Source organism: Eurytemora carolleeae, unplaced genomic scaffold (assembly GCF_000591075.1).
Source record: "Eurytemora carolleeae unplaced genomic scaffold, Eaff_2.0 scaffold1060, whole genome shotgun sequence".
Lineage (NCBI taxonomy): Eukaryota > Metazoa > Arthropoda > Copepoda > Calanoida > Temoridae > Eurytemora > Eurytemora carolleeae.
Window position 1 is genome coordinate 84,246 of NW_019396964.1, and position 24,262 is coordinate 108,507.

The window sequence follows — 24,262 nt, forward strand, 5'->3', positions numbered from 1 at the left end:
GCATTGTTTTCAGACATTTTGGAGATTTTCCGTGAAAATGAACTAGTTTTATTGCTATGCGATTTTTTAGAAAAGACAATTTGTTCGCAGGTTGAAATTGCCAACCGGTTTTTATGAAATTTAAGGTTGAATAATTCACGAATGCAAGCGAAAAAAATAATTTCTTCAAAATACAACGATTTGGGTACCAAAGATTCGTCTTGAAATACTGAATTCAGAAATCGTGAAATCGTATTAAGTTGTTGATAATTAAACAAATTTGACCATATATAAACAATTTTGAAAATATTAAAACAAAAAACAGTATTAGCCTGCTCCAGACGCTTTACCAATTTCGATGTATTATGAAAATGTTTAATTTTTTTTTGATTAGTGACCTTTATGGGTTTTTGAAATGCTAAATGTCAATTGCGGTCACGCTTATTAGATCTATCAGCCTGAAATTCGGCAACAACTTTTGTTTTTAGGGCACATGACATCTAAAAAAAAATCGATCACCTTACAATGAAGTTTTGTCGTGTAACAAATTATTTAACCATATTTATAACCCCCCTTTCATACTGTCTAATATTTAATTCTATTATTTAGTTCAAAGACGAAGACGACAGAATCTGATCTAGATAAACTTCAAGTAGAAATCTCCCAACTTACTAACGAAAGAGATCAGCTGGTGAGACAGCTGGAGAAGAGTCAGGTATAATTAGATAGATAGATTAAACCTTTAAAGTGACTGCCGAAGTAATTACGCGTTAAATCAATATATAAAGCGTTGCCTGCCGGATCTACAACATGAGGAAAGTAACTTTGTTTTCTGTTTTTAAAAATTGTAAATCCTCTTCTAATTGCCTTTCGTTTTTGCTTTTTAAAATAAAAATAACTTTATGTCAACTTTATGGCAACTTTCATGTTTACTCAAAGAAGCAATTCATTGCAACTATGCAGAACAAAATGCAAAATTAATAACATACAGGGTTACCCAATAATACTTCCAGAAGCTTGTATATATCACAATCACTATGTCTAATTAACTCTTCTGTCTTATATCTAGTCTTTTGAAAATTATTTGGCAAAGAAAGGAACAAGTTAAAAGTTAACAGCGAATCATGAATATAAAAATAACAATGAATTCCGCACCAATTACTTTACCGAGGATTCCCTTAACCAATTTTGTTGTTTTGTAGACAAAATTGGTCGAAGGAACCCGTAGTTGAGTATCATTTTAATTTGTCCGAAAAAGTAGAAGTTCACAATTTTATCGTCGTTTGAGAAGAAAATGCGCGAATTTTTTCTTGAATATTTATTATTTTACATAATTGTCCCAGAGGACGTTAAGTAATGTAATAAGTTAATGTAAGTAATAATGTTTAGGATATGTTGCTGTCCTTCCAACAAGATCTGAATCTAACAGAATCAGAATTAAAACGAGCAAATGAGGAGAATAGAAGATTAAGGTAAATTCACGCAGCAAGCACCAGCCCGACCCATCCTGGGCCGGCTCAGTTTTAACTTTGATGGCGCGGCCTGACTTTTTACAGAACCCGGCATATCACAAGCATATTTGACCTACACGCACCTCTCATCCTTTAGTAAACGTAAATTCAACCTAAAGTCTCACCGTGTCAACCTTGTTGCACCGGCTAGTCCTATTGAGTGCCTGCTTTATTTACCCGATGTACGGGCGATACAGTACAATCTAGGACTGGAAAAGTTGGCCCGGCTCGGAAATTCAAATGTGCCCGTGCCGACCCCATTTCCTTAGTTGTGTGTGATCTAGTTTATTCATGCAGAGAGAGAGTTGTCTTTTAAAGGAATTACATTTTTGCCGCAAACTTTGATTTTCTATATCTTGCAACCTGTGTATCTTTTATTTCAAACTATGAATTCTGTAAAGATCAAATCATCGTAATTTAAAGTATGACAGATGTACACCATCAGGTTGCAAAGATATATTGATTTGAAAATTCAAGTCTGTTGCAAAGACTCAATTCTAATATTTGTATAGAAAACTGCAGTGCTTTGTATTTAATTTTCAAAATGTTAAAATCCATTTGTGGAGCTAAGGTCTTTAACAAATGGGCGATTTCCCATACAGGGTTGATCCCTGGGCGTCTATGAATATCAAGAGGTTTTCCTCGGGGAGTTCGGGGCCTAGGTTATCGTCCCGGGGAGTCTGCTCACCAAAATTCGATTTCTCTCTACTAACGTAGTCGACAATACTCCAATACAGATATATTTCCAACCTAAAAAAATTACATTTAAATAATGAAATATTTTTATAAATCGTTGACATATATGGTTATGAATAATAATGGGTTTTTAAATATCTTACTAGTAAGTGCAAGTAGATTAAATGGAGGTTTCTAATGATGAGGAATAAAACATTTAAACTTTTGAAAAATAAATGACAGTTTATGTTTATGTTAGGATTATTTTCAGAACTTCTGGCGGAGTATATAAGAAAATTTCCGATTATTGTCATGATATTTATATGCTTGTATATATCACATTAATATAGAGAGTATATTATATTCAATGATTACGAATATCCAGTGAATCAAGATTAAAAATAAGGGACATTTATTTCTTTTTTTTGGTAGAGTTTTTATTTTTTCTCTCCCTTGACATTTTTTTTCGACATGTTTTTTTAAAATTTTTTCTTAGATTATTTTTTTTCTTATTTGGCCTTTTTGTTTTCTTTTAAAGTAATCTTTTTTTGGTTCTTTTTGTCCCAATAAAATAAACTAGATTAGAAATTTTTTACATATTTTTAATTTCTGGATTTAAAAGTATTTAACGTTGGTGCAGTTTTTATATCACAGGGTAAATCATTCCATGTAAAAAACAACTCTTTGGCTAAAAAAATGTTTACGAATATCGGTTTTACAAAATTTGGCACTAAGTGAGAGAGGATTTTCTGACATTCTTGTAATCCTATTGGATGTATCTGCTAACATTGAAAACCAAGTACATTTATTAACATTATTAACACCATGAATAATTATATAGGTTTCAATTAAATCATAGTGAAGTCTTCGATTTTCAAGGGATTGTAAATTGAGTTCTATTAGTTTTTCAGTATACGATGAGCCAGTGAGTTCTGAAACCATTGAAACTGCCCTTTTTTGCACTTTTTCAATAGTTTCTTTATCTCCTACACCCCAAGGACACCAAGTTTGGTTACAAAGATTTGTTGTTCACTGCAAATCAAAAAATTTTAAAGCTTTTACTGTTTTAAAACGTGATCGCTGCACGAGAAGGTTGTTTAAAATTCTGCCGGAGCTCGGAAATGTTGGGTTTGGCCAACGGAGAAAATCTTGGTCAAAGACGACCTTACAACGGAGTAAGATATGGAGGTTCATGGTTTACACCATTGTATTTAATATTCAGGGAAAACAAAATTTAAATTGTTCATTTACTTTTTTAAAACTAGGATTTTAAATTTTCTTTTAGAAATTAATTGAAGGATGAAATTTAGAAACATATGTTTTTTTTCAGATCGTACAGTGCGTCCCACAAAACTAAAAAATAGAAAAGGATATGTCGTCTACTTAAAATATTTATTTAAGATATATTTAGGGAGGAAACCACCCTGACCCCTGACCGAGGTGTATTAGAGAGTCGGGAGAAACAAATCAAGAAATTGAATGAAAAAATCAAGAATCTTGAAGTGGAAGTAGAAAATCTAACGCAGGTAAACTCATGAAAAACGATAAACAGGAAGACGACATCAATCTTTCAGTGTTGTTGGTTTTCAGATAAATGTCTTATCATTATCTTTACAATCAGTTAATTGCGTAAAATTGGTCTTAGAGCAATGCACAATCGATGTGTTTAATTTTATTTGGATTTTTTAATTCATACCTCAACTTTAACAGTATAGTTTTACTGTTCAATAATGCTATGGTTCTTACTGAGCTAGCTAACTTACTAACTAACTAACTAACTAACTAACTAACTAACTAACTAACTAACTAACTAACTAACTAACATACTAACTAACTAATTAACTAAATAACTAACTAACTAACTAGACAACTAACTAACTAACTAACTGATTAACTAACTAATTAACTAACTAATTAACTAACTAATTAACTAACTAACTAACAAAATAACTAATTAATTAACTAACTAACTAACTAACTAACTAGATGAGGGATAAGGAGAAGATGAGGTCGGATAAGCTAGACTCTGAGAGAACCAGCTGGAGGACGAAGATGGACCAGCTGGAGGCTGACCTCAAACATGCGCTCAAGATGTCAGACTCAACCTCATCCAACCTCAACAAGGATATTGCTATGTTTAATCAGGTCAGAACTAAATATGGACAATTCTAAATATGTAAACAAATCAGTTTGTTCTTCTAATACTTGCATAAAATCAAAACTAGAGGAATTAGAGCTAGAACTAGAGTCATAAATATTGCATAAATATTGCATAAATATTGCATAAATATTGCTTAAATATTGCATTAATATTGCATAAATATTGCATAAATATTGCAAAATTTTTGCATAAATATTGCATGAATATTGCATTAATATTGCATAAATATTGCATTAATATTGCATAAGTATTGCATAAATATTGCATCAATATTGCATTATTATTGCATAAATATTGCATAAGTATTGCATAAATATTGCATAAATATTGCATAAATATTGCATAAATATTGCATAAATAATGCATAAATATTGCATAAAGTGTCCCTTCTCCTTCTGTCTAGGGTATGCATCTGAAACTCTCTTTACTCTATTTCTTTGCAATTATATATTTCAAACCTTTCATATTTGGAACTTACACTTAGATCTTGCAATATTTATAATAAAAAATATAAAATTTTAATTTCAAGTTTACAACTTCAGTTTTCTTAACATAATACCTTTGCAAACAAATGCAAATATTTCATATTTTAAACTTAGACATTTAAATCAATAACAATAATTATAATACTAGTAATAATAATAATAATAATAATAATAATAATAATAATAATAATAATAATAATAATAATAATAATAATAATAATAATAATAATAATAATATTTATAATAATTTAGGAGATATCCAGATTGACCAAGGAACGAGACCTGTCCAAAACAGAGTTAGATATAAGGTATTAAAATTAACGTGTATTAAGATTTTAATATTTTGAAATTTCTTACTATTTTTTTAACTAATTTTAACTAAAAATTTAAAAGAAATTTTAGAAAATCCTGGAGTTTTGATGAGAATGAAACCAAACATTCATGACAAAATGATGCTGATATTTATGTGTTTCCTAAAATAGGAGGCTAAGACCATAGCATTTATAGATTCAAGCATCGTTTTTCACAAATTACAGGGTGACCCACAAAGGATGACACTTCAGAGACGACTGTAGGGAATTTGGCTTGGTCTCTTCTCTTACACTCAGGGTTCCTTAGAGGCCAACACTGGCTTATTTATTAAATCATTTAGTAAACCATTAAAATACTCAAGAAAAATCAAGCTTCAGATTATCATATTTTAATAGTTTTAGGTCGTCTTTACAGTCTCAAGCTTAGTGGGTAACTCTAGTTAAAAGTTATAAAGTGTAAGTCGCTGAAATTCTTTAAAAATCGTTGAATGCATCATACAATGAACATCCAACGTACAATTTCTATTGTTTTCTTTATATGAAAAACCTGTTATTTTAGTAAACATGACCTGGCTCGACTAGAGCGTGAGTTGGCCGGCTGCAAGGAGGAGGTCTCCAGGATGTCCAGGGAGAAGGCCAGCATGAGCGATGGGATGGAGAAGGGACAGAGGGAGGTCATGGAGAGCAAGGAATGGAGAAAATTTCAAAATTTTATTTAAAAGGATTTGTGTGATTTAAATTTTTAAAGAACTTGTTAATATCTTTCATTTTCTCCCGAATTCATGGAATTATAACATTTTAGAACAAATTCTTTCAACAGATATGAATTGAAAATATTTGAAAGTTTCTTAATTGTTAACAAGTATACAAAAGTACCCATGGTCACTACTTTCTTAACAATCAAATCTCCGGCAGCATCATATTTAATTCTTAAGTGTGAATTAAAGATACGGCTACAACCAGAAAACTGTAGAATAGGAATATAACATGAAAGCAACATATTTGATGTGGATAAAAAGCAAATAGTTTTAATAGAAAGTTATTAAATCATCCATTAAGTGAAATAGGATTTATTAATCTGCACAATTGCAATGTCTTATTTTCAATGGATTCTCAAAACAAAAAATTGAGTCTTCTTTTTTCCCCTAAGTTTTCTGATTAGCTGTTTTTATGCAAAGACGACATTTTCTACCTATACAGGATAATGAAATCCGTAAATTAACCGGCAGGGTTCAAGATCTAGAGAGGGACATTGATAAACTCAAGTTTGAAAAAGAAGCGGTCGAGAAGGTAAAATTTTAAATGGATGACTTATTCACCAACCCAAGAAGGGTTGGGAAAAAATCCATCCTATCCAAGAAAAATTTTTTTTTAAAAAAAACCCCCCCCCCCCCCCCCCCCCCTATTAGTTTATGCATTTCAAAGTTGAAGAAAAACCTTGCCAGTAGATGTCAAATTTGTCATATTCCCGCCTTAAATTTCTTAAGGAGAGGTGATTTTTTTTAAATCTACACCCCTCCCCCGTTTTAATCCTGTTTTTTAGAATTTATTAAAAGATGTATTCAAATTCCCCTTAAAAATCATTAATTTTCCTCAAATCAGCGAATAAAACCACACCTAACTTCTGGGGGGAAATGGTTTTAAAAAAGGTGGGGGGATATTTGTAAAGAAAATACTTCTAGGTAAGAAGATATAAATATTCTATATTTGCCGATGATTTCAGGAAAAGGAGCAGCTGTTGAAACAGCTGAATGAAAACAAGAATAATGCTGCTAACAGCTCAGCTAACAGTTCACAGCTTCAGCAACAAATTAGGTACAGACTGCTTTCTAAACTGTCAATATATCTGTCTAACTGTCAATATCTGTATTTAAATTTGGCTTGTCTGGGTGTCTGTCTGTTTGTATCCAATAAACGTCAAAACGGCTGAACCGATCGGGCCCAAATTTTTTGTGGGACATCTAGGGACTCCAGGGAAGGTTTATGAATCATCAAAATTTCAAATATTTGTCTCCATCAAAATTCGATCGTCATTAAATTTTTTAAAATTTTGAAAATCCGCGAAATTTTTTGTGAAAATCCTCGAATTATTTTTGTTTTGTTTTACGATGTACACAAAGAGAACATGTTCACAATTAATTTAGGAGATGGGCGCGAAGCGCCTTGAATTTCTAGTATCTGTATAATTGTCAATATATTTGTCTAACGTTTGTACCAGTCCAAAATTCGTAAGTCCAATGATTGTACTGTCCTACCTTTATAACATTACACATTTGTGGGTCCGACTGTGTACTGGTATCATCTATGGATCTATCAATTGATCTATCTTTTGATCTATCTATTGATCTATCTATTGATCTATCTATCGATCTATCTGTCTATCAATCTATTTTTGAATCTATCTATCTATCTATCTATCTAGTGAGCTGAACGGTCAGCTTAGGATCTATAAGAATGAGATCTCGGATAAGCAGCGTGAGTTCCAGCAGGAGAAGCAGGATTTAGAAAAGGTATTTTCTGCAGAAATACACACTTCTGGATTTGGGTTGGGCCGTGAATCGGAATAAGAAATAAATTATCAGAAATGATCTTATTTTTATAAGCTTAATTTAAAACAGAACTATTTTTTTATGATTTTCAAAAATAATTTAATTATTTTTATGAATTAGGTTATTTGGAAGACATTATTTTGCAGGAATTGGATAGTTGATTTAGTTTATACATTTGGTTGTTAATTTTATGTGACTAACTTAAAGGAAATCAAAACATGATTATTTCTGTAACAATATGCATTTTTTTGTAATTTATATAATTGAAAATTAGTTTTTAAAGTTAAATTTTTTTAAATTTTAATTATTTGTTTGGTTCAGGTTATAGAAGAGATGAGAAAGGGAGGAACTGATGCATCTAATGCGCAGATTTCAAAGGTGAGGTCGTTTTTTTGAAACCTCATACAGAGCTTCCCAGAAAACTGAGGAATATGAAAACTCAAGTTCTGTTTTTGTAACAGTCCAATGAACAGGAATTTTGTTGTGATCTTGTGAGTTGGGTTTCGAGTAGTTAATTCAAAAACCAGCAAATCAATTGACAAAACCTATGGTTAATGATCTAACATAGGGCTGGGCACATTCCGACTTTTTAAAAATCGTTCCGTACCGTTCTAGAACGAGGGCCTTCAGCTAGATTGTTCCGTTCTTGTTCCTTTTTTTTCAATCGTTCTGTTCTTGTTCCGGTCCGTTCTGGGCAGAAGAACAGTCATCTCGTTCCGTTCTTGGTCAAAGAACGGTTCCATTCCTCTTGTTCCGTTCTAGGGGCCCAATGTGGCTATATTTGTTGCATAAAACGGGCTGCATCGACTTTACACCTAGTACAGTGATAACCAGAAAACTCTGAAATAGGAAGACGACTTTTAGACTTCATTAATGAGTTTAGATAGTCCAATGAGCGTGGGACACCGCAAATGTGCATTTTAAACAGACCCATTTTACTTAATAAAAATGTGTTTAGTAAAATGTGTCTAGTAAAACTATTTGCTTTGTAACCTCAACAAATACACTAACTATTGCTTAAAAGTCGTCTTTCTATTTCAGAGTTTATTGTTTATCACTGTACTAAGTGTAGAGTAGCAATCTGGACTACTAAGTGTATAAAGACGACCCAGTCCGTTATTGGGCAATTCAACTGAATATATACAGTATATGTTGTAACCGGGTACTGGCTCAAATAATGCAACTTTCAGAGTGGAGTGTAGGATTTAAGAAAATCCCAAGCTCAGCTTGGTTGTTTTTGGAACGGAAGGTTGATAAAACCGTTGTTGTTGTAGATGAAGGTTGATTAAACCCTTGGTGTTGTAGATAAAGGTTGATTAAACCCATGTTGTTGTAGATGAAGGTTGATTAAACCCTTGTTGTTACAGATGAAAGTTGATTAAACCGTTGTTGTTGTAGATGAAGGTTGATAAAACCCTTGTTGTTGTAGATGAAGGTTGATTAAACTCTTGTTGTTGTAGATGAAGGTTGATAAAACCCTTGTTGTTGTAGATGAAGGTTGATTAAACTCTTGTTGTTGTAGATGAAGGTTGATAAAACCCTTGTTGTTGTAGATGAAGGTTGATTAAACTCTTGTTGTTGTAGATGAAGGTTGATTAAACCCTTGTTGTTTTAGATGAAGGTTGATTAAACCCTTGTTGTTGTAGATGAAGGTTGATTTAACCCTTGTTGTTGTAGATGAAGGTTGATTAAACCCTTGTTGTTTTAGATGAAGGTTGAGCAAACCCTTGTTGTGTAGATGAAGGTTGATTTAACCCTTGCTATTGTAGATAAAGGTTGATTTAACCCTTTTTGTTGTAGATGCAGGTTGATTAAACCCTTGTTGTTGTAGATGAAGGTTGATTTAACCCTTGTTGTTGTAGATAAAGGTTGATTTAACCCTTGTTGTTGTAGCTGAAGGTTGTTAAACCCTTGTTGTTGCAGATGAAGGTTGATTAAACCCTTGTTGTTGCAGATGAAGGTTGATTTAACTCTTGTTGTTGTAGATGAAGGTTGATTAAACCCTTGTTGTTGTAGATGAAGGTTGATTAAACCCTTGTTGTTGTAGATAAAGGTTGATTAAACCCTTGTTGTTGTAGATGAAGGTTGACCTTGAGAAGGCCCAGAAGGAGGTTGCTGAGGGAGCAGTTGAGAGAGAAAGGTTCCAGGCCCAGCTAGAGATGCTGGTTCAGGAGCTAGAGAAGAAACAGGTGAATCAAACTACAAACTAGACAGAAGGAGACTTTGTGACCTCGTAACTCCTCTAAATTTTATTTTATGCACAAGTATGAGAGGAGAATTTTTATTTTCTCAATGAGATTTTCAATGAAAGTAGTTATTAAAATTTTTTATAATTTTAAAATGATTTTTTTCTCTGATCGATCCGAGTTGTTCTTTCATTGTTCGTTTTTATTCAAAACGACGCAATAATTCATAAAAAAATTACGTTCGTTAAAAAAACACTGCTCATCTCTTCTAAGAGGGAGTGAATATTAAAGCAAGGTTAAGCTTTATAAATCTTATCACAGCGAATTTCATACTCACGCTAAACTCAAGCAAATTTGTGTATAAGGTCGTTATCTTATTGGGTTTCAATTAAAACTCCTCTTTGAAAAGCTATATAGAGCAGAACAAAATGTTTTAATTTCTTATAACGATCAAGTAACTTTTTGTTATTAATTAATAAATAAAAATTATTTTCTTAGTCTCCAAATTTATGAGTTTTTTCCGTTAAACGATTATTAAAAACTTTAAACGAATTTTCTTCAAAAAGTGGAGGGGGGGGGGGGTGGTTAAAGATGAAAAAGCAAAAATTAGTGCAATTTATAATAGTGTTAAGTGTATTATGTATGTATGAATGTAAGCAAGAGTATGTATACATAATGATTTTTCTTGGTTAACAATTAATATTATATGAGCTGGGAAGGGGAGGTCTTAATGGACTGATCGAGAGATGAGGGTGTATATCTTCAACGTTTATGAACTATTAGAGGGGGGGGGGGTGAATATGGATAAGATAAGATATTGGAATTAAATAGAGTAACTACTGATCAAATGAAAGTTATATCTACTCGACTTTTATTTTATCTAATAATCTGTAAATATTGTTTGACTGAACTGATTTGTTTTACATTTGAAAATGCGCAAATTTAAAAAGAGACATCCGCGAATTATCAGTTACAAAGAAACATGGCAGCTTGAGGAACACGCAGTCAACAGCTAAAGTTGCTACCTGTAATACACGTTCTGTAAATTAAATAATATCTGAAGTCCCAAAAAATCAATTGAGTGTTATTAAACTGTACATTTAAACATTACAAAAAATTCGGTGATTAACATGAAATGTTTAGATGGATTTACAGGAAGCAAGTATAAACAGACCTGTAGGCAGTCCAGGCCAACAGAATCAGGAGATTAATACTCTCAAGAAACAGCTGGAAGAAAACAGAAAACAGGTAAAGAAACAGCTAGCACAAAGCAGGTAACAGGTAAAGAAACAGCTAACAGAAAACAGGAAAAAGATAAAGAAACAGTTAGCAGAAGTTAGAATACAGCTAAAGAAACAGCTAGATAAATCAGAAAACAGATAAAGGAACAGCAACACAACTGTTCTCAAGAAACAGCTAGAAGAAAACAGAAAACAGGTTAAGAAGTGCAGGATACATACTCTCAAGTCCTTTGCTGTCCCAGGTTAAAAACATTTTCAGTCTAAACCTAGTTTCATGATCTTGTTTACTCTAAAGTTCCAGTCTCTAAACCTAGTTTCATAATCTTGTTTTCTCTAAATTTCCAGTCTCTAAACCTAGTTTTATAATCTTGCACTTTCCAAAGTTTCAGCCTCCAAACCTAGTTTCATAATTTTGCATTGTTCAAAGTTCCAGTCTCTAAACCTAGTTTCATAATCTTGCATTGTTCAAAGTTCCAGTCTCGAAACCTAGTTTCATTATCTTGCATTGTTCAAAGTTCCAGTCTCTTGCTGTTTAGATTGATGAATACAAGAAGAAGGTGGAAACATTAAAGAAGCAGCTTGATGAGAAGCAGCTCTTAGTTCAACAGTTGGAGCAGCAAATGCAGGTAATCTATCTATTTATCTTTCTATATTTCTGTCTATCATTTCTTTTGATCTGACGATCTACCCATCTCTATATCTATCTATCTATCTATCTTTCTTTTTCTCTATCTATCTATCTATCTATATATTTATCCATAAATCCATATATCTAACTATCTATTTTTTGTATATATCTTTCTAGATTAGTTCTAAATCTAACCCTCTTAGCTCCAGTTGAAACAAAAACTCTAAATTTTGTTTAAACATATTCAGGGAATATTCTATCTATCTCTCTAACTTGAAGCTATCTCTCTATTTATTTATCTTTACATTGTTCTATCTCTTAATCTATCTATCTACAGGACGAGGTGAATAAGGTTCGTGCCGAAGTATCTGCCCGAGAAGCTGAAATGACCGCCCGTGATGCTGAACTGGCTGCCCGGGCAGCAGAGCTGGCGAACCGAGATGCCGAGCTAGCCAAGACTGCTGAGAAAACAGAACAACAAAACAAACTGATAAGAGAACTGCAAGAGTAAGTAGATATAGCATTTATGGGACTGTAAGCGTAATTTCAAGTGACCCTCCATGCAAAGATGGCAAGGTCCAATTTATAACGGTAAAGTCCGGGAAACGACTGTTTCTTCAACATTATTTATCAGATTAAGGTTTTAAGAAAAATTGGCATCTTTGCGTAGAGCATGCACCTCTGCCCCTTTAGAAAAAGTAAATTCAATCTATATGAAGCATAAAGTCTGACCGCGTCAACCTTGTTGCACCGGCTAGTCCTGTCCATAGAGATGGTACAGTACAAACTGGGACCGGAAAAGCTGACCCGGCTCGGAATTTCAAATGCACTACGGCTGCAAGTGAGAGGGTCTCTTGATATTACATGTACAGTCTAAGATTGAGAGATTTCATTTGGCATACCGTCCCGCATAAGCGTGTATTGGCTTTGATGGATTTTGTGCACATTTTGCCATAGTTGCCTGACAATTCAGAAAGTACATCAAATGATCAAGAGTTTTCTTTGTTTTATTTACTGTTTATTTAACAAAGAAACACAGGTGTAAAACTTGGGACGAAGTTTAATAAATAGAACTTTGCAGAAATAGTCGAACCTAAGGTTGTAATGCAAGGAAAGTTGATTGCAGTTGGGTATACTCTACGTACATATTAAAACCAGTTCTCTCTGGGCGGAATTTGTAAACAAGAATAGATACATCAAGGTTCGTTTAGTATCCGAGGAGGTTAAAAGCATTACATTTTGATAATTTTGATAATTCACATAATAGTTTCCTATAACCTTTAAAGTTGTTCCGGGTAACTATAAGAATTTTTTTGAACTATGAATTATTAATTGCCTATGACCAGAATATTTCGTTGCTTTTTTTATGCGAAAGATGGATCCCATGTCAGACTTCGACATCCGTCTTGTGTTTACATTACCGCCCAGAGTACAAAAGTACACTGAAGTACAAAAGCAGCGCACACCTCTGAAATAACTTTCCTTGCATTATAACCTTGGTCGAACCACTCTTTTAAGAAACCGGTTTAAGCTTAAGAGAATTGGTTGGATTGAGTATAAAAAGTTCAACTTAATTGAGCTTTTGACCCTGATCACAATTCTTGAACTCTCATTTTCCTATCCGTATATCTTTGCAACCTGACCGCGTAAACCTAAGAACTTTGGCTAGTTGATCAATCAGAATGCTTAGTTTTATATTTTTAAGGTTTACACCATTAGGTTGCAAAGATGTAAGGATTAGATCGCAAAGAGTTTAGGTTTTTATTCTTTAAAAGGAAAACATATATTCGGTATTAAAATACTGCAATAACTTGTATCCGTGGCCAAAAAATGTTGCCCTCTTTAGAACCTTATAATTATCTATTTTAGAGCACAAGACTTGATGAAAAAGTAAGTTGGTACTGCATGTATTTTCTTAGCATAGAATTTATTAAATTCAATTTATTCAAAATTGTATTCTTTTTCCTAACATTAGCTTGTAGTAGTTCAGACACAATTTGCAGCTTTTTTTTCTAATATGAAATTAAACTCTCGAGTTATCGGAAACAAGTAGATTTTATTTGACTTATTGATTAAATACATGATACATCTTATTATGTCTTCTTAAAGCATTGCTAAAGGTTAAATTGTGCGTGAACTTTCTCCTAATGATATCTCATTCATGTCTCATTATAATTTATAGCATTACAAAAATTTAAGTTTTGCGAAAATTGTCTTCTACAATTTATCAGAAACATTTTTTGCAGCTTTTTTAAGACAGATTTTTAAACAACATAGAACAAATATTTGGGTAGATTTTTCGTTCTGATGACATTAGCAATTCTATTATTTTATAACAGACAAGCATGCTTAGCAAGTGAACAATGTTTTCAATGCACTATCTAACATCACAGACTACTCATACACTCTACCTGGATAGGCTGAGCAGGCCTATAGTGTCCCGGCACGCCATGCTCCGGTTCCATGTAATGTTTTTTGACTGACATCTAACGGCCACTTGTTGCATTCAAGGGTTAAGTTTTACAACTTTTAAAGAAATACTCCAATTTTAAACATAAAACATAACGTTTATGAATATTTTTAAAGATTTTGCATTTCCAATTCAAAGGATCCATAAATATCCCCGAATACAGATGTCTCCTGATTGGTCGTGTACAGTACTTGTACACAATAGAACATGCTGTGGAAAATATCGCATATTGTAGGCGTTACTCGATCTCTGTAACTCTCTTATCTCTGTCTAACATTTTGGTTCGAATAAAAAGCAGTCGAGTGCGTGAATTGCTGAAATAAACATATTTTCGAAAGATCGAAGTACAAAAATTACCAAATTATGCACGTTTTTTCTCGAATTTATTAACATGTTATTAATATCTTAAAAATATTTATATCATATTTATATTTTTGAGCTGAATATTTGCAATTTTGAAATATTTTCGGTACGTGCAAAATTACGAAAAATAGTAGAGTTCTCTTTCAATCTCGGACCTACGCAAATTTTCGATGTCGCTTTGAATTTAAGAGAAATAAAATATCATCATCAACGAGGAATAATTGCAACCGATTTTTTAATAAATCTATTATTTTTTTTTTTAATTAATTGATCTGTAAGCCTTAAGGTTTAGAATAATAAAAAGAAAGATTTTAACCATTTTATGGTCGAATTGTATGAAACTTCACGTGCACTGTATTATCAACCTGGTTATTAACCTGATTATCAACCTGATTATCAACCTGATTTGATTATCAACCTGATTATCAACCTGATTATCAACCTGATTAACAACCTGATTATCACCCTGATTATCAACCTGATTATCAACCTGATTAACAACCTGATGATCAACCTGATTATCAACCTGATTATCAACCTGAATAACAACCTGATTATCAACCTGCAAGGTTAAGAGTTTGAAATCGGAAATTTTGTGTATTGTTAAAATAATAGGATAATTGCTGAATGCCTGCAAAGTATGACCACCACGGGATATCAAAGAGAAATTGAATAATTTGTAGGCTTGAAAAAATGTCAAGATCAATTTTTCCGAAAATTAAAAACACAAAAGTTCTAACTAGTTTTTACACATTTTTTAATTTTGCTTTGTTTAAAAAGCTCAGCATGTATTGTAGAGATATTTATTATTCTAGAACTTAAAGGAAAATATATAAAAGAAGGGATTTTTGTAGATTTATTATTAAACCAGCTGAAGTGCCCGGCGCTGGGCGTGGAATTAAAAATTTTTTTTTTAAAAAATTAGATTTAAAAAAAATTAGATTTTAAAAAAATAAAATTTTTGAAAAAATTAGAATTTTGAAAAATAAAAATTTTAGAATATTTTTACAACCCCAGGGTACCCATTGGTTACCTCAAAAAATGTCAGCCCATTCGGAATATATATACGAGTGTCTTGTTTTATTATATTGAAGAGATGTAAAACTGCAAATCCGGAATGTCAAATTAATAAAATTCGGGAAAAGGGAGATACGGAGAAAAACCCCAGTTGTCCTTTAACGCTCAAAGGAGAAAGATGTCTCTCTAACTGCTCTTATTTCTACAAAATTGACTAATAAATGATAAGTAACTCAATATATAAGAAGTATTTTCCTTGTTTACAGCTTATACTAATTCTAAATATCCTGTACCATTTGATTTGTAACCTGTATTCGTAAATCCGGTAACTTGTATTCCTTACCATTTTTTGACATTCCAGGAAGGGGAGCCCAATCCCTTTTCCTTAAGACCTGCCCCCCCCCTTGTGTGGGCCTTGTCTCTATATTATATCCTGATTTTGTTCAGTAAACTACAAGAGACGGAAGTGGCGGCACTAAGCAATGCAACAACTCCGCAATCCCCTGGATCCCCTTCAGAAAGAGGCAGAGGTATTCAATTTTTCAATTCTGCAACCAGTTAGTCTCTGACATGCCGATGTGAAACATCAAAAGTCCGGATTTACTTATCAGACAAATCTTTGCCATCAGAACTATGTCGGATTACATTTTTCCTAAAACTGAATATTTCAAACTACAAAAATTACAATTTTGTACACACAGGTCGTGGTCGAGGTAGAGGCAGAGGAAGAGGACGTGGTGGTTCAGCCGGAACACCAACAACACCAACACCGGAGACCGCGAAGGCCCAGAACGGATCAGTTTCCGCTGGAAATGGATCTCCGGCACAGCAGACTATGCCAAGTACACAATCCGCTAACGGAGCAGTTCCACCTGCTCAGAATAAACCTGCTCAACAGGAAGCAGTTAAACCTGTACCAGCAGCTGCTCCTCAACAGCAGCCGGTTCAAGCTAAACCTGCTGTTCAACCGACCCCTGTATCTCAAGCTAAACCGGCCAGCCAGCCGGCTAATAATGGTCAGCTTAATCCCGCTGGTCAGCCCGCACCAACAGGTCAAGCTAAACCAGCTGGCCAACAGGCTAACCCTGCCGGTCAACAAGCTAAACCTGCTGCAGCAGGTCAACCTAAACCTGCAGGGCAAGCTGCACCCGCTGGTCAAGCTAAACCAGCTGGACAACAATCTAAACCTGGTCAAGCACCAGGAGCTGGACAACCTAAACCTGCAGGTCAGCCTGCCGCAGCAGGTCAGCCTGCTGCAGCAGGTCAACCCAAACCTTCTGCTGGAGGTCAAGGACAATCTGCACCTGCTCAAGGAGGCCGGGGAGGTGCTCAAGCAGGTAGAGGAGCAGCACAAGGTGGAAGGGGAGCAGCACAAGCAGGTAGAGGAGCAGCGCAGGCTGGTCGAGGTGCACCTGCAGGTCGTGGAGGTGGTGCACCTGCAGGAGGTGCACCAGCAGCTGGTGCTCCAGCAGGTCGTGGAGGTGGTGCACCTGCAGCCCGAGGTGCTCCTGCTGCTCGTGGTGGTGCAACAGCTGCTCGAGGTCGAGGGGGTGCAGCACCAGCTGGAGGTCAAGCTCCTGTAGACGATCCATTGGTGAGTTCTATTCTTTTTCTATTTATGTTTATTGTACACAGTAAACTTTACACGTGCACTGTGCAGATGGAATTATATTTTTTCCGACTTTTGAACAAAATTATGACACTATTGAATACCTAATATTAACATTGCAACGCTAGGGTTGCAATCTAATTGATTGTGAATTTTCAACTGGCAAGAAGTTGCGGATTTACAACTCCGAAAACATGAATTAGATTTTAATTCTGATCTCAAAAATATATTTCGCAAAGCTAAAAAGATATTAGAGTTTTTATAGCCTGAAAAGGGTTGTTTTTTTTCTAAATTCAATTGTTATATTTTGTTTAGAAGTGGAAAAATCCTTTAAATTTGTTTTAAAGTTTTAAAAATTACATATCTCTTCATTCACGTGAGCTAACAAGGATGTAATAAATAGGGAACATTACAATCCCGAGGTTTCCCAATACCTTTTCCTTAGCCTTGGCAATGTAATATTCCCTCCTTTATATATAACATCCCTTTTGCTTCCCTGTAATGGAGAGAAAAATTAGAATTCTTCTAAATTTGATTAAATACTTATTTTTTTTTTAATGTTGTTCAAATAAATGTTGATGTTTCGCTGGGTAATGTTTAGAAATTTTATTTGACACTAAATCCCAGCTTGCATCTCAAACTAATAAATAAATGTAGTCTCTACCGTATAAAAACCATCTTTTATAATCTAGACGTTTTATTTTAAAACTGATTAAAGGGACTGAAAACGAAATTTCAAGTGACCCTCAATACACAGATGGGAGTGTCCGATTTACAATGGTGCTTTAGAATGGTGGATATCCGGATTAATGCTTGATCGACTCTTTTTCTTAATCTCCATATTAAATATTGCTTGTTTTCCTCATGAATTTGATCTCCAGATTAGTTAACAGATCGGGATTAAGGATATCACATTCAAAAGTTCCCATCTCTGATCAAACATGAAATAGATATCCATAGCTGGAAACTTTAGAATTGGATACCCTTAATCTGAATATCCAATGTGAAAACTTATGATTTTCTTAATCCTCTCAAATTTAAAGTATTTTGGTGGATCAAGATTATGATAATCTGGAGATTAACAAAAAGAGGAGATCAAGCATTGATCTTAATATCCCCGATTCTAAAGTTTTCAGCTCAGAGCTGGGAACTTTAGAATAGATAACCTTTAATCCCAACTTCTTAATCCGAATATTCACTGTGGAAACTTTTAATTTTAGTCCTTAATCCACTCTTTTTCTCTCTCTTTGGATATCCTTACATTATTTTCTCCAATTAGAGTGCAAGATTATAGTTCGTAAATTGTATTGACCAATGAAAGCCTTGTAAATAAATTCTATCCCATGAGAGAAATCCGCAATTTCTAACAAATCAAAAATTTTGTAAATTAATCGGTAAAGAAAAATATTTAATAATACGTTTGAGATTCTTTTGTAACCAATTTTAACTAATGTATTAATAAATAAATGGGTGAGAAATTAAGTGAAAGTGAGGACCCTTTCAGTCAAGAAAACCAACAAATCTGGCGTTCTTAGAATCCAATTTGTTGATCTAAATATTTAATCTGAAGACTAACATAATCTCGAGATTAGCAAAAACAGAGGATTAGGCATTAATCCTGATATCCACCATTCTAAAGTTCCCAGAGCTAAAAACTTTAGAATGGATAAACTTTAATCCTGACTTCTTGATCCGAATATCCACTGTGGAAACTTTTCATTTTAGTCCTTAATCCACTCTTTTTCTCTCTCCTTGGATATCCGTTAATTGTTTTCTCCAATCAGAATATTTCTGTTCTCTCATTGGTTGCCCGCTTTTCTCTGATTGGCTGCTACAGTTTCTCAGATAATTAAATATTAATTTGAATTTTATCGTTTTTCATACACTTTTAAGATAATCTTGCAAGATTATGTTAATCTGGAGATTAAGAAAAAGAGTGGATTAAGCCTTAATCCTGATATCCACCATTCAAAAATTCCCAGCTCATGTTTTAGTTTTAGTTGACTTACGCATATCTTGCTCATGACAAGTAATTGAGAAATATAAATAAACATGTTTTAAGTCTAAGAAAACACCAATATCTACCAAATTTTGATCAGATTAACGTTTCAAAAGAAAGAAAAAAAACAGTTTAAAGAAATAATTAAACGCAGATATCCAATTCATATTTGATCCACCATAGTTTTAGTAGAAGTTAAACCTTCCATTTACTGTTTAGCGCCGATTTAAGGATTCATCTTTAATTGGATAATGAGATAGATGTTACCGCCATGCAATTTCTATTGGATCAGAATATACACAAAACAAATGACTGAACCCTGATTGGATCATGCGCTAATGGAATCGGCAAACCGTTGTACAGCACTGCCATCTTTATTGAGGGCCAAGTTGATTGAGGGGGAGGATAAAATGTTGTATTTTCTAGGTCTAGGCTCATTTTCCCTGACTATTAGGTAGATTCATATTCAACTCTTGATAGAGGGGGGAAAGCAAGCCGCTCCAGTTTTGCATCCGAGCCTTAATCTCCTGACTTTCTTCGTTCGAGTCAGATGTTTGTAATTTTTATTCTTGTCCACTTATGAATGATCAAATTACATTAAAAACTGATCTAATAAAACTAATATTAACTTTAACTACTTTACTGGCAACTTCAGTTTCTTATCATCTTATGTTGATATTTTAAATTTACGGTAAAAGATTAACATCAAAATAATAAGAACGAACATTAACGAAAAGTGGTTTAAAAACGAAATAATAATTATGCGGCTCGAATGTTTAAATACTGTGACTTGGTTATATCAAAGGTCTGGCTTGCCTTCCTTCCCTCCTAGACAAATGAGCAGAAAGGACTTGCATTTTGAGTTTTTTTTTAAAGAAAGATGCATCCCAACAATTTAAAGAAATAATTTGAGACAAGATTTTGTGCATGAGACATTTAAAATTAAATTTGACAATTTGTCCTCCCCGACATTTCAGTTTATTCCCATTAACCTGCATCTCAAAGGGACTGTAAGCATAATTTCAACTGACTCTCCATGCAAAGGTGACAATGTATACAACGGTACCCTTGAAAGCTTCGTTTGATTAAGCATGAATTAGATAACTATATGTTATTATTTAATCATAATGTTATCTTATTTTCATTTGCGGTTTCTCTGCGAGAGTTATTTGCGCATTTCTTATTTATAAGAAGCAATAGAGAAACTCAAAGAAATAAACACTTTTTGAGCAAACGACAGAATCTTCCACATATTTTATCAAATTAAGGTTTCTAGGGTACCGTTGCAAATCGGACATTTCCATCTTTGCATAATGCATATTATAGTTACGCTACAGTTTCTTTAACAGATCAATTCTTGACACATGAAACTGTTTTGTTTTGTTTGGAATTTTGATAAATCAAAGAAATAATTTTCTGAAGTGTGATTTTGGTCAGATATTGTTTCGTTTTGGAACAAGGAAAAATGCATTTTTATAAAAAAATACTTTTCACGTTTTTGTGTTTTAAAGATGTTATAATTCTCCACTTGAATCTGCACGAAATGTACATAATTAACAAATTTGACAATATTTCTTTAACCCCCTTGAATGACCACTTTAAACATTTTTTAATTCAATTTATTTTATCTTTTCAGATGCTATGCTTTTAAACACGGAGTCTCCTTTTTTTATATTGAAAGAAAAAATATATGATCGAACAAGAAATTTACTTGCAAAAACTTGAAATTCTTGGTTTAAAAAAAATAAATGTTAACTAAGTTATATTGGATACTACCAAAAAAGCATTACTCAAACTTCATTTTTTCAAATTTATCTATTTTCCAAAAATGTCCAAATTTCCTAATACACTTTCCAAAAAATGTTAGATGCAGTGCAGACTAAGAATGCCGCACACCACTCACAATTTTCGAAATCCGTTAAAAACGTTTTCTAAAAAAATAAAATATTATAAAATATAAACTATATACAAATGTGGCGAAAGATAATTGATGACTATAGGTTGTAATTTCTAAATGAGGAGAACAATTGCATTATTTAATCTCTAGATTAAGAAAAAGAGTGGATCAATCATTATAATCTCGATATCCACCATTCAAAAGTTCCCAGCTCTGGAGACAAATATTGTCTCAGTCATCCTATTAAGCTGAAATAACAAACTGTGAACATATCTTATTTTGTTTTTTAGGAAAATTAATTTTGAAAAATTGGAAAAGTTTCCTATAAGAATAATTCTTTGAGAACAGATTTTTGGACGTATTAAATATTCCAATTTGATATTTTGCTCTAATAAAAGCCATTAATTAGAAAAGTACAACAAGAAAATCAAAATGTTGATTTTTGATTTTTTCTTGTATAAAATAAATTTTTGCTTGAAATTTTCCGTTTTTTACTGAACATAACTATGTATGTCAGCTAAGGAATTGAGTTTTTGCCACAAATTCAAATTTTTTATCCCTATATCTCTGCAACCTGATGGTGTATACATTTGATATTTCAGACTGTTTGATATAACAAGAGTTTTAAAATTTGAATTATCTAAGGTCTACGAAAGGAATAGAAAATCAGAATTTGTGGAAAAAAACTAAGTTTCTTTGAGAATTCAACCTTTGTTTACAGGATTTTATAATTAGAAAATCGTATTGCAGTAAATTCTAAATTATAAATTTTATTGAAAATTTTAGTTACACTTTTTAATTTTTTTGATTGAATTTACTTAAAACGCTTGAAATTAGAGAAATTTCAAAATCCGAAAAATACTTTAAAAAATAATTATGCGACAAATCTTTAAGAATTAGGACAATATGCACCAAAGACGACTTTACGCTTTGTTCCTCGATTCTGATGTTTAATAAGACTGCATATAAGGTTGGATTGTACTACGACGATGACAATTAAAAAGAACAGCTTTCAAAAATGCTTTTTTAGCAGATTGTACAAAATTTACCAAGGCAAAATTTTTTAGTCTTAAAAACAAATTTGTATTTTTTATTCATCATCATCAACTTGTTAAGGTTTTCTGGACAACATTAGAAAAATTGTCAAATTTCTTAAAGCCTATACCTGTGGCTGTTCTTTTTACATGGCATCGTTTACGTTTGACCCAGCCTACTGTGTATGTACTGTAATTAACTGTACTGTACTGTACAGCGCTGTATTATATTGTGTGCATGTATTCAGGCATCCCTGCTGGGTGGGGCCGGACAAGCGGCAAATGTTGCCCAAAATGTGACTGGGAATGTTGGAGGATTTTTCAAGAGCTTCTTTTAAGCCCGGACAAGACAATTTTCAAGAAAATGGCCGCCATTCATTGGTTCGTGTTCCCGCCATTTTTTATTAGTGAGAATATTAATATTCTGCCATTTGAACTGGTTGTTATTGCGAGTGTAAGCTTTATGATTTCTTCCAAAAATCAAACTTTAAGTGCTTGACCTCTGAAAAAAGTTTCCTATCTCAAGTTCTAAAGGCCAGAAATATATAAACTTTCCATGGCTTTTTAGCATTCATTATTCTACAATATACTGCCTAGTAATAGTTCAAGTGACTTTGCATCAAAGAAACAAAAACGCTCTGTATGCAGAGCGTTGTTCACCGTTAGTTATCTTTAACCTTCTCACTTGTTTTATAGAGCAATGTTTCCGTTTATGCAACGTATATCTGACTATATAATAGTGCCTAGGATCGTTGAAATCCAATAAATCTGATAGAAGCATGCATATGTAAATATGTGTGAATGAATGACCATGTGTGTCACTGTAACACTGTTTACAACTAACCAAGTGTTTTGTTTGTGAAAATGTGAAAATATAGAATTATTGATTAGACGGACAACGATGAAGACAGTTATGATTCATCTTCGCCATCGGACAACTCATCAGACACTCTAGGTGCTGATTCAGATTTTGATTCCAATTCAGAGTCTGATTTTAATAAACCATTGCCTGACCAAGTAAATACTGACAGCAAAGATGATGACAGCAAACATGAAGCAGCTCATCCGATATTCGCCCGTATGACCTCCCTTCGGCTCACTACAGCTTTTCCAACCAATGAATCCAGTGGCGAAATTCTAGAAACAAATGAAGATATCACTGGTAATAACCAAGCATCAGAAGATAAAATGCCAGAAGAAGATTCACTAGATTCAAATTTCAAATCTCAATCTTCTGACAGCCAAACGCGGAATGAAACTTTGGCCAATAATAGATCAGATAAAGATATTGTTGATCAGACTTCTAAAGTTTTATTTGACACTATTGAAGCGTCAGTAGAGACTGCTGAAGCGTCTCTTGGTACTGCCAAAGTACTGAATGAAACTTCTGAATCTGCTAAAGCAATGGCTGATGTTCCTGAAGTCCTAAATGATACTTCTGAAGCATCTGTAGAAACTATTGATGAAGCTATAGCTGATGCTAAATCGGACGATGAACATGACAATGATAACTGTAAACATGAACTGATTTCACGGACCAGCACACTGATCATGGATACTGGAGAGGCTCTAGCCAAGGGAACAATCACTGAAATGACGATGGCAGATGTTTCTTACTTAGTAGGTAAAAATCATATTTTTTAAAATATTTTAATCATTTTTATTTTTAGTATTTTAAGCAAAAAAAAACGACAATTACCTTTTTTATACAACTTTTTGATAGTAAATTTGTTTGCAATTTTGCGATTTTTAAAAATCGGTTGTAAAAAATTTATTTTTAAAATTTTAATTCGAGTAAACAATTCCTTTAATCTATATTTTTGCAGGAAAACTGAACACACTGCTAGACGAGACCAATCAGCATCAGGTACAGTACAGTATAAAGTAATTTTAAAGGGACTGTAAACGTAATTTAAAGTTACACTTTATGCATAGATGACAATGGCCGATTTACAATGGTACCGTTAAAAACTTTTTCTGAATAAGGATGAATATCATATACATATTTTTGTTTTAAATTTCCATTTGCGGTTTCTCTGCGAGAGAGACTTGCGCATTTCTTGCTTATATGAAGCACTAGAAAAACTCACAGATATAAGACTTTTTAAGTCAGGAAAACGACAATCTTCCACATTTTTTGTCATATT

The 24,262-nt window shown here is 33.2% G+C and overlaps 1 protein-coding gene across 1 annotated transcript in view; it reads left to right on the forward strand.

Annotated features, from left to right (window-relative positions):
• Nucleotides 1–24,262, forward strand: part of LOC111710572 (protein MLP1 homolog) — a 35,183-nt gene that overhangs the window by 5,090 nt on the left and 5,831 nt on the right. The window contains exons 7-25 of the mRNA XM_023484680.1: nucleotides 589–694; nucleotides 1,369–1,451; nucleotides 3,577–3,691; nucleotides 4,152–4,310; nucleotides 5,064–5,119; nucleotides 5,682–5,811; nucleotides 6,323–6,412; nucleotides 6,846–6,937; nucleotides 7,545–7,632; nucleotides 7,993–8,049; nucleotides 9,750–9,860; nucleotides 11,001–11,105; nucleotides 11,635–11,724; nucleotides 12,064–12,233; nucleotides 13,596–13,616; nucleotides 16,024–16,106; nucleotides 16,278–17,170; nucleotides 23,007–23,739; nucleotides 23,942–23,982. Of these exons, the coding sequence (XP_023340448.1) occupies nucleotides 589–694; nucleotides 1,369–1,451; nucleotides 3,577–3,691; nucleotides 4,152–4,310; nucleotides 5,064–5,119; nucleotides 5,682–5,811; nucleotides 6,323–6,412; nucleotides 6,846–6,937; nucleotides 7,545–7,632; nucleotides 7,993–8,049; nucleotides 9,750–9,860; nucleotides 11,001–11,105; nucleotides 11,635–11,724; nucleotides 12,064–12,233; nucleotides 13,596–13,616; nucleotides 16,024–16,106; nucleotides 16,278–17,170; nucleotides 23,007–23,739; nucleotides 23,942–23,982 (3,223 nt within the window). The remainder of the gene's footprint in view (nucleotides 1–588; nucleotides 695–1,368; nucleotides 1,452–3,576; nucleotides 3,692–4,151; nucleotides 4,311–5,063; nucleotides 5,120–5,681; nucleotides 5,812–6,322; nucleotides 6,413–6,845; nucleotides 6,938–7,544; nucleotides 7,633–7,992; nucleotides 8,050–9,749; nucleotides 9,861–11,000; nucleotides 11,106–11,634; nucleotides 11,725–12,063; nucleotides 12,234–13,595; nucleotides 13,617–16,023; nucleotides 16,107–16,277; nucleotides 17,171–23,006; nucleotides 23,740–23,941; nucleotides 23,983–24,262) is intronic.